General features: G+C 32.4%; 1 protein-coding gene and 1 long non-coding RNA gene across 5 annotated transcripts; one reads left to right on the top strand and one right to left on the bottom strand.

Annotated features, from left to right (window-relative positions):
• Positions 1 to 389: 389 nt before the first annotated feature.
• Positions 390 to 8,639, bottom strand: LOC116341815 (rho GTPase-activating protein gacF-like). 4 transcript variants are annotated; one of them, XR_004201197.1, is made up of 8 exons: positions 8,333 to 8,639; positions 8,070 to 8,204; positions 7,794 to 7,928; positions 4,727 to 4,757; positions 3,357 to 4,604; positions 2,296 to 3,258; positions 1,690 to 1,822; positions 929 to 1,040 (listed from the first exon to the last, which is right to left on the bottom strand). XR_004201197.1 is itself a non-coding variant. In XM_031769112.1 (7 exons), exons 2-7 carry the CDS (start codon positions 8,187 to 8,189, stop codon positions 547 to 549), a joined length of 2,991 nt encoding a protein of 996 aa, XP_031624972.1. In that variant the 5' UTR covers positions 8,190 to 8,204; positions 8,333 to 8,639; the 3' UTR covers positions 390 to 546. The 4 variants fall into 4 exon arrangements, 3 of the variants coding, with proteins under 3 accessions (XP_031624972.1, XP_031624974.1, XP_031624973.1); XM_031769112.1 differs by lacking the exon at positions 1,690 to 1,822 and having other exon boundaries at positions 390 to 1,040; XM_031769114.1 differs by lacking the exons at positions 1,690 to 1,822; positions 7,794 to 7,928; positions 8,070 to 8,204; positions 8,333 to 8,639 and adding an exon at positions 5,022 to 6,481 and having other exon boundaries at positions 390 to 1,040.
• LOC116341816 lies at positions 6,058 to 8,284 on the top strand. Its single transcript, XR_004201198.1, has 2 exons — positions 6,058 to 6,763; positions 6,937 to 8,284. It is a non-coding gene; the product is annotated as an uncharacterized LOC116341816 (long non-coding RNA).
• Positions 8,640 to 11,005: the final 2,366 nt, after the last annotated feature.

Here is an 11,005-nt window from a genome sequence, read left to right as displayed (position 1 = left end):
TGTTTACATCGAGAAAGTATTTTTTTAATGGAAAATAAATTTTTGTTGAGATATCTCAATTTCGGTTTAGATTTGAAAATAAAAACTGCTTATATGCAAAATCTCAACCTTTTTTTCTGCTGTGTTGCGCCAAAAATTTGGTGCTCACATTATCGTTTTGTTTTCATTCACTTATTTCTAGACGGATAGAGACGATTCTCTATGATTGACATGATTGGTGTCTACCTCTATAATTGTCTGATTTGCTCGCATTCATTGCAAATAGTTTAATTTTAGAAAATGCACTGAATTTTCATTTTCAGTCCACCCCATTCAATGCAAAATGGTTGACTGAAAAACAAACTAACATAACACGCATATAACATTTAAATATGTAAAATTTAATTGACTTTGTTTCATCGTATGGCTTAAATATTTTTTTATTGTGTATGAATTATATCATGGTACAACACTTTAGCACGACGTTTGAAGAGTGATTGATTTGTTCTTGTTATGTTTTATTATATATATTTTTTCTTCGTTTAATCTGTTCGTAACCTATCTAATTTAAATTTTAAAGAACCGACTACCGTAAACCTGTTTCAGTTCGTTTATAAATATATCGAATTTTGATTCTGGTAAAATTTTCTGAAACAAATGCACGGCTTCATGCGTTGGTGTGATTGTTTTAAGAAGGTCCAACATTTTTCGCCACATATTACCTTTAAGCAATGACGATTTAATCTCATTTTGTCGTTTGGTGCTCAAAAAATCATAATCCAATCGAACTTCATTTAGTGTTATAAGCAATTCAGCCATATTTCCCACCTTTGATAGAGATACTGAAAGTGAAATATCGGCACCATCGCTAATCGTTGGTAGTGGTGGTGGTGCTTGTGATTGTGAACGCAATGGTGTTGTTTTTGTTCGTGGACGCTTTGTTGATGGCACCCGCTTAATGTCATTACTATTGTTTGCATTTGTATTATTTTCAGTTGAATTTGGACTATCAATGCGTGGATTTTGAGTAACTGGAACGATTTGTGAAACATGCATGGCACCTGAAATGAGTAAAATTCGATTCATTCGATTAGTATTACATTATACATTGATTTTCACTGTGAAACATATAAGTTATTGATTCTTACATGTTTTTGATTACAAATTACTTAAATATATTTCGGTTACATACTAAATTATTCAATTTCGTTTGTCGTTCAAAACAAACTCTTTTGAACAATATATCGACTCGATTCATCGAAATACAAAATACAAATACAAAAACATGCTTTAATCCAACACAAAATCATACGAAATTAATGACCAAAGATAAATATGGTAAACATTTTAAATGCAAATAGATAAAAAAAATTAAAATCAATTAAAGAAAGAAATGCTCTGTTTTCCTTTACTGAATGAATGATAACTTTAAAATTAGCAATTAATGAGTAGAAAAACGTATACGCGACATATATGACGACCGATTCAGCTTGAAAGTCAACATTTTGATGAATGTATAATAATCATAAAGTCACGCGGATAACAACACATAACGACGATATTCATACCTAACCTACATTCAATGAAACCCTTTGTAGTTCCAATTTTACAAACAAAATGTTACAACTAAACTTCACAAATATATGGTCGTTTTTTTTTTTTTTTTTTTTTTTGTTAAATTAGTTTTAAAATGTATTCTTCGAAAATCACCTTAATAATAAATCAGTTGAAGAACAAAATGAAATGTTTGTGCGTACTATAATCGAAAACTCAGTGTTTCGATTTGAAACATATTTTGCGCACGAACTATCACCAAATACATCTTACTTTTGACGGTCTACTCCTAAAATTTCAATCAAAATAATGTCATTTCTTTTTTTTTTTTTTTTTGAATAAATAAAAAAATGATTATTTGAATAGAAGTCACATTGAAAGCGAATTGTAGTCACATTGAAAAAATGCAAACGCATTTTAAATGAACAATCTTTCAAGGCCATGTTAAAATCGTTCGGTGCATTTCAATGTGCACACAAAACGCACTTTCAATGCGTTTCTTCATTCAAAAAAAAAAAAAAAACATCCAAACAAATGTTCAACACATTAAGGAGCGATTAGAATAAGTGTTTAATAAGTAAGAGAAAATTAGTACTGGTAAGAAATATATGGAAAACTAGCAAAAAAATTGATTATCAAAAAAGGTGCAAAAAAGTGCAAATAAAACGATGTAGAAATTATTAGAAAAAAAGGTTAAAGAAAATAGATTATTCGAATGATAAGAACATATATATAAAAAAAAACATGTCAATATCAACTTACGCGAATTGAGGTCATCGGGAGTGAGTATCTTCAGTGTGGATTGTGGTGTTCGGATTTCTTTTTCGGTTCGTTCGAGTGGTGCTTCTGATGCACGATTCACTGGATTTTGCAGAAAATCAGTATTATGTATATGAGTTATATACGGTAGATGTAACTGTGGTGGTGTTGCACGTTGCTGTTGTTGGTACGATTCTCTGGGTGGACATTGTGCGTTTCGAGACGGTGGATTCGATTTTAAACCCGTTTGTTTATCACAAACTGATTGACGGCGTGACGGAAGACGAGCATTTGACGAATGTTCTGCTTGCGACATATGCACTGAAAGGGCACGTGATCTCGGTGCTGGCACACGAGTCGGTATTGTAAGTAACTGTGGCAATGTGGGCGTATTTGATGGATTTTGTGTATTCGCATTTACTGTATTTGATGATGAGATTGCATTTGGCGTCGATGCAGTTTGTGCTATTGCTATATTTGGCGATGGTGGTGTAATTCGACTGGGTCCGCTCAAAGCTTGTGCATGATTGATTTGTGGTGCATGCACATTACTTGGTGATTTTGTTAATGATGATGGAAGTTGCGATTGAATTGGAACATTTGTTGGTACATTTGGTGAATTTCGATTATTTCCACGTACCGAAGACGTTAACAAATTCATGGGACGTGATTTTTGGGGTGTGCACAATTGATCTTTACGTACTTTAATTGATTCGATAAAATAAGCAATTTTTTCTTTCGTCGCTTTATTCATAGCCGGTTGATCATTTTTATTTATACTTATATACGTTGGTTTTTCCGTTTCAAAATTTCGAAGTACAAATGGTTTATCTTTCATTTGTTCATCAATCCAATTGAGTGCAGCCGATTGATTGCCCAAAATAACAAATTCTTCGTTGGTTTCTTTTTCAGCAGTTTTTGCTTTGCTGGGCGTCTTTTTGCTTTTCGATTTTTTCCCATTTTTATCTAAAACGACATAAAACGAAATTATAGAACTAAAAAAAATCAAAGTCGGAGAAAAAATGGAGTGTGTGTGTATGTGTGAATTGAATCGATAGTCTTACCATCATTCACTTGGTCATTTACGGATTTTATTGATGTATCCATTCTCTTTTCGGCATCAATCTTTGTGGTATCCATCGAAAGTGAATTTTTTTCCATCGATTTTTCATCCGTTTGACTAGTACCTTTGGTTTTAGCATCTTTTTCGTGTGTTTCGCGTTGTTTAGATTTTGGTGCTGGTTTTTTGGACGTACGTTTCCTTGTTGAGCTTAATTCCTTTTGAATTTTTTCGATTTTTTCCGCTGTTAATCGTGTAATGCCTAATTTACATTTGAGAAATCTTGCAAGACGTTCTTTGGGCAATTTATTGCCCAAATATAAACAGGAAATCATGTGCTTATGTATACTGCCGATGCAATTGTTGTCAATGGTTTTTTTACATTTTATGCATCGTCCTTTTTTATGTGTTCTCGAATGAAAATTCACTTCGTTTTGGCTCTTGAGTATCACCACACAGGTTTCGCATCTGAATACGGGTGACTTTTGTGTATTCTGAAAGAACTGTGTGATTGGCGGCGTTGCCGTTGATTTCACTTTTTTATCACGATGCAATAACTTGCTTTGGATTGATTTATTGGATGATGATAATGATGATGATGCGATGGGTGTCGATGTCAATTGATTAATCGAACTTTTTGGTTTGACCGGTGTTTCGGCTACAGTTGTCGTTGTTAATGATTTCTCTTTTATACCGTCGGATATTTTCATTTTCTTTGCTCTGTTCGCTTCAATGTCATCAACTTTTTGTGATTGATTTCGATTTTTATCAACATTTTCCGATGAACGACTTTCCACAACGGACAAACGACGCTTTCGAACTGCTGTTATCACAGTCGGTGTACTTGGACGTTCTAGTGAAACCATCGTCTTTCGACGATCTTTTATCCGTCCACCAATTGCACTTGTACTGGACTGAGGTGCATCAGTTTCATCCGTTTTTTTCTGAATACTATGACGTTCATGCTTTTTATTACGTGCATCTTTTGAATCTCGTTCGCTTTGAACTTCATCAGCATCTTTTTGGCGAACGTTTTGTTCTGGTGCAACGCTTCGAAATTCATTTCGATCTTCATCACGATTTGATTCTTGCATTGATTTACGTGACGTTGATGCTTGCACTGGTTCAGCCACTGATCTTTCCGGTTCGGGTTCAATTGGCTCTTCAACATGCAAATCTGGTGGACTATCTGTCATTTGATCATCCATATCCTCATCCTCGTCTTCAGTTTTGATAACTACATTTGGTGGTACTGTAAACAAACATACAAAAATGACATCTCTTACAGTGTATTTAAAATTTAAAAAAATTGATCGCCACAAACAAATAAACAGAGCAATAACGAAAACCAAATACAAATATTTTATATCTTACCCGCATCTGCTTCGATTTTCATGTGACTCATCTGAAATAGAAAAGAGATGAAATGTGGGAATTATAAACAAATATCAGTGTTGCAGACACACACGCACACACAGACACATATTGTATGCCTGAATGTATGTGCAATTGTGCATGTATATTATGATTAGATAGTTTTCTATAACTGTATTTGTCACACATCAACGCTGATTAAATAAAATTGATAGTTGAAAAATTAAAGAAAAAAAAAAATGAATAAAAAATTTGATGAATTATTCAAATAATAATAAAACAGTGACAAACGCACCCTGTATAAATTACCTGCCGAAAATCGGTCAGCCATTTTTTCTTGAAAAATTGAATTTTCATCATTGCATGTGGCTGATGATGCAACTGAATATCGATTGCAATCAAACTAGTTGACCGAAAATGGAATGCAAACAAAATGTGATCGTCGTCGAGAGGCACGAGTATTGTTCATTCAAATTAATTTAATTGAATTATAAGCATTGCGTGAATGATGCAAAATGACGAACAATATATTACTTTGTTTAATGAGAATATATGGAACATGAGTCGGACTTCGTTTAAATACTCTTTTGTTAGTTTAATTTTTTGATTTGTTGTTTTTTCTTCTTCTTCTTCATTCAAACTTGGAAAGTGCGAGAGAAATAGATAACGAGAATTGAGAGATTGTGACTTTTCTTTTTACGAAATTGTTCTATCGTTCTTTATATTATCGCTTGAATTGGTTGTACGTGATTTGCTCGTGCCGAATGATTAGCTCGTTCGTTTTTATGGAGGATGAAAACGAAGAGCGAACAAATAATTATAATAATAAATCAAATTTGTATCGCGCGCGCGCCCGCCAAGCTATGTTTATGTTTTCTTTTCAAAGTATTGTATTTTCTATGTTGTATATTTATAGTGTAAAAGTTTGTTAATCGATACACGCGAGTAGTTAATTGGCGACACCGTTTATTTAGTTTCCGTTGTTTTAAATAATTTATTCCTTGAAACGAATGCTGATGAGAAAAAAATCGGAGAAAAATGAAACCCGATCAACTGACTTGAATGATTTATATATCGTGTATGTGCAAATGGAAAGATGTGACTCGTTGCCGAAATACGCAATTATTGTTTGTTTTGTTTAATTTTTATTTTTTTTCTCTCTTTTCTTCTCTTCGCTGCTTTGTCTATACATATATTGTGTGTGTATGTTTTTTCTTCTTCTTATTCTTTTGCTGTATATGTGTATATGTTGATGTGTGTTTTGTTCATTTGTTTTTATGTCTCTGGTTAACGATTAGCAATCTCTATATATCGAGTTCCTGCCTATTTTGTCGAATATTTTACTCATTTATTCATATAAAAAAAAATTTCTTCTTCGTCGAAAGACGACAAAAACACTTTGTAATCATTTTCGATGATTGCGATTGTCTGTAGAATTTTACGATGCCTTAGTGTCTCACTCGTCATCGCAACATGTGTTTTAATGTCTTGCATTCTCACTGTTCACTGGCTTTGCTGGGAGAGAGAAAAAAAACACACAACAACCAGAAACCGAAACCACAAAAACAAAAACAAAAATTAAAATATAACTCCGGTGATCTACCGTCTTACGGTTCGATTCGAAAATTGATCGCAGTGATGATTTGATTGGCTTATGAATAAATATTTTTTGTTCATTGCACATTTTTCGTCGTTTATCTTTTTTCGTATTATTTATTTTGTCTCAGCGTGCACACGATACAATACTTACACACGCGCACACACACACACACACGTTTTTAAGATCTTACGTATATTAAAAAAAATTTCTTCAATTTAAATAAGCGCGATTTTCCAATGACAATCACAATCTTTAAAAAAAATTCTACATCGACGGTTCTACAAAAACTGAAATCGAAACATTTAATAGCAAAAAAAGCAGCAGCAACAGTAACAATAACGAGAGAGGAAGCGTTGATATGGAATTTCAACAACACTCATCCTTTAGAAACTAATAATTCAAACAAATAAGAGAAACAACAACAAAAAATATAGTCGGTATGTAAAAACCACCCTAAAGACGCGTTTTCTCTGACCAATGTTTGCCATACACGCACATAAATTGCGCACAGCCTTATCTGTTCCACATTTTCTTATTTCTATAATGTTCTCTCTCTACGTACGTTTTACACATTCCTTTTTAATCGCTTTTTATGATTGTTTTTATATAGATATATGTCATTGTATTCTACAACAGCAACAACACTTATAAAATGTATTTTGTTGATGTCAACAGTCCGCGCTGGGAGATATCTTTGCTCGGTTTTAATTTCAGTAAACTCTGTATTTGAAATATTCAGATGTTTCGAGTAAGTGCTTGCGCGAACAGTAACTGTAAATGTGGACCCGATTGGTTGTGAAATTGTAACAATTCGATGCAGTACATAACATTTTCAACTGTTTTTTTTTTTAAATAATAGGTTTTTAAATTAAAACGTTAACTTCAAAAAAAAAAGTGGCGTCAAATTTTTTTTTCGATTTTGCTTTTGATTTTTTTTTATAACTTTAACCTTCTTATTGAAGTGGCACAGTGAGAATTTTGGTAAAACATTTTGTCCATGTGCACAAATTTATATTCCCACCAAATATTCTCTTCGAAGTAAAACTTTTGTTACGCAAGTGTGCTATTTTCTTCTTTTTGTACCGAACAGATGTACACAATTCAAAAGAGATGGATCATGTTGTGTGTCCGAAATTAAAACCATTTGTGTATCCAAATTACATTGTTTGCATCATTGGTTCAACGGAAATTTGTTCATATTGTCTGAGCATTGTAACGAAATTTAATGTGTCAAAACAACAGTAATTTGATCACAACCATTCCAAGCAATTATGATACGTGCAATTTTTTTAGTTTCATTTATGTAGTTGTCATCAATATTTGCATATTGCACAGCGCTTGCTGTGTGAAGTGTCGTCGGTGGCAGTGACGACAATGCTGCCAATTGCAACTAGACACGTTTTATGTGAATGATTTGAACACCGATGGCACAAAAAAAGAGAGCAAAATTTTTTTTGATGTAATTACCTGTTCGTGCATTTCAACCAGTGCTGTGTACAAGCTTTGTCCCGATTCGACCCGCTTTTTATGAAAAGTAATTAAATGCGTCTTGGCTGTACAATCAGCACAAATCATTTTTGTGTATCGGTCCGTTACTTTAATCTATAATAAATATGATGTAGTATTAGTGAATGAATACACACAAAATGCAATAATCGTTGTTTAAACACAATCAAATTAAATTATCGCATAAAATAATCTTGAAATCGTCATACAAAAAATAAATAAATAAAATACTCTTACCTTAATACCGTAAAGTTCATATATGGCTTTTTGTAAAATTGGCGCGGTTGTAACATCGTTTTCGCCCACTTTTATAAAACACAAACGACATTTTGTTCTTAATTCGCGTAAATTCGCCATGGTTGATGTGAACTCCTTTTTTGAAATGAGAGAAAAAAAACTACAACACCAAGCCAACTTTGTTAAATTAAAAGAAAGAAACTCTTCCGATTAAATCGATTTTTTTTCTTCACATTTTCCATTTAGAATGCACATATACTTACTGTCAACCAATTTTCGGTATTTAAAACGCGTGGAACCACTAGAGAAGCCTCTGATAAATGTTGAATTTATGCCAATTCACACATTGTATGCAATTTGATGTTGTGCAAAATAATATGCAAAAAGATAGATATTATTTCATTTGACGAAAAAAAATGGCTACTGTTCTTCTTGTTTACAGATATTTATTATATGTATGTATATTTTTTTGAGTTAAAGTTATTTGATCGGTTGTCGGTGCTCCGTTTTGAGATGCAACTATTATGTTCGGCTTCTATGCTATCGTTTGTTGTGCTTTTCAATGTTTGACAGTTTGATACGCATTTCACAAACCACTTCTTCGCGCTAACTAACACTGCATAAAATCACTAACGCCATCTGACGGACCTTCATTTTAGAAATTACGATATTCATGCTCGCTCTCTCTCTTGTTGCCACTTCTACTTCTTGTCATCTTTTACACAATTCAAATTGAAAATTGTTTGTTTTTGTTTGTTCGACTATTTCTGGAATTTATTCATGTCGCTGAACTGAGATATTTTTAATTGCAGACAATTCTGGCTTCGTTCGGTGTTTATTGTTTTCTATAAATAATGAAATTGTCAATGGCTATTTTCTTTTTAAATATTCGATCAGCGTTGGAATGACTTTCGAGTTTATTGTTTGCAAACATATCGCACATTATTTTGTTAACATTTCGGACATTTTTTGGGACCCATTGATTAGATGATTTATTACGATCATAAAAATATGAAACTAAAATTGGATTTGTATGTCCTTGCGCAACATTGCAACATGTTGCACGTGTAAAATGTTGCAATGTTGTCATCTTTTGTTGAATTTCGTTTTTGCTTTTTTTGATTGCCTTTTTCTGTTGTAGCAAATGATGTAATGAAAGTAAATTAATCTATTATAAAAGGTATAGCTTTGAATAAATTGAAAAATGCAGTAAAATATTTAAAGAAATTGGTAATGAAATTCTAATACATTCTCTGTTATTAAATAATAGTCATTAATTTACTAATATTTTATTAGCTAATAATTATTAAAAATGTAGTCATTCAATAAAATCGATTTTTTTATAAAATAATAAAATATTCAATTGCACATCTATAGTCAAGCCAATTTTTAATAATAATAATTAATCGATAATTACTATATCATATGGACGAATTTTGGTAAGGTATGGAAATTGAGCTTGGATGAGCAAATGATTTTTATTTGCACCGGAATATTTACTTAATTTGGAAATCGATTAATACCGCTATTCTTCGATGAATTAGAAATTACAGTAAAACCTGTCAATAACGGAACCTGACTTTAGTGGAATTCTTGTCAATAGTGGAAAAAAATTTACGCCGTTGAGCTCTCCCATACAAAATGGCCTGGTAATAATGGAAAATGGTTAGAAAACGCTCACCCTCAATAGTGGAAAAAATTTGGGAAAAAATCTTTTATTTGCTAGGGTTTTTCGAACGCGAGAGATATTTTTTCGATTTGCTAGGGATTTTCGAGCTGTTTTTTGGAAGTCAATTTTTTTCCGATTGGAATACCGTTTTCGCTGGGATTTTCCATGTTTCTCCAAAATCACCCCTTGAAAAAGTAATGATAAAAATATGTGAAAATATGTGAAATTTACCCTCAATCATGGAAAACCATTTCTGAATTGGCGTGAAAACCTATTATTAATGGAATGAAAAAAATTGTACCCGTGTGATTCCGTTATTGACAGGTTTAACTGTATAATCAGTGATTATTAATCACTGCTCACACACAAAACTGCTTTGATTTTGTAAAGAAGAAAAACATGAAACGTTTTGCGTATCTTTTACTTTCTAAAAGATTTGTACTAACATTGATTTCGCTTGAACAAGTTTCAACTTCATTTTAAATTAATCTAGCGTTGTATTTTTTTCGCACTTCATTTGAACTTAAGATAATTATCAGCATCAAAATTGCCAACAATTTTTTCTATTTATAATTAATATTATTTATATGTAATCGAAAAAAATAACAATATTTTATGAGAAATTTTAATGTAACCATCTGCGAAGTATGTAGAAAAAATGCCAATGGTATCTAGATAGTATTTTTAAATAATCTAAATCTAGATGGTTTCAAAAAAAAATAACAACTTTTATCTATATCTTATCTGGATTTATTTACACCACCTAAAATAAACACTGAAGCCATGTTGAAGTTTCGAATTATAAGAACATCGTCGATTTTACATGTTCATTTGAAACAGTTTCGATATAATTGGAAAACAAGTATCGTCAAAAAAACCAACCATTCGAATTCTACTGAAAAAAAAGAGATTAATTTCTTCAAATTTTTTTAGGCGGACCCAGAAATACCCAAAAAGTTATTGGCCTTCTCAGCTTTGAATTTGAAGGTTAGATCATGTTGATTTCTAGATTTTCATGAAAAATAATTATTTAAATTATTTTTGTAGGTGATGGTATCATACATGCGCGACATTACTATCGCCATCCCATCGGTAGGATTTTGCACTAACCATTCTTTGGCCTTTTTATACACAGCGCCTAAGAATGGTTAGTGCGAAATCCTACCGATGGGATGGCGCTAGTTAGAGTGATGGGTATTTTTGCTCTTGTCGCGCATGTATGGATGGTATGCCAACCGTATTCACGAACCCGACACCTCACATCGGT

The sequence above is a fragment of the Contarinia nasturtii genome, unplaced genomic scaffold (assembly GCF_009176525.2).
Source record: "Contarinia nasturtii isolate CC-2019 unplaced genomic scaffold, AAFC_CNas_1.1 Cnas_scaffold_782, whole genome shotgun sequence".
Classification (NCBI taxonomy): domain Eukaryota; kingdom Metazoa; phylum Arthropoda; class Insecta; order Diptera; family Cecidomyiidae; genus Contarinia; species Contarinia nasturtii.
This window is presented reverse-complemented; position numbering and strand designations above follow the sequence as displayed.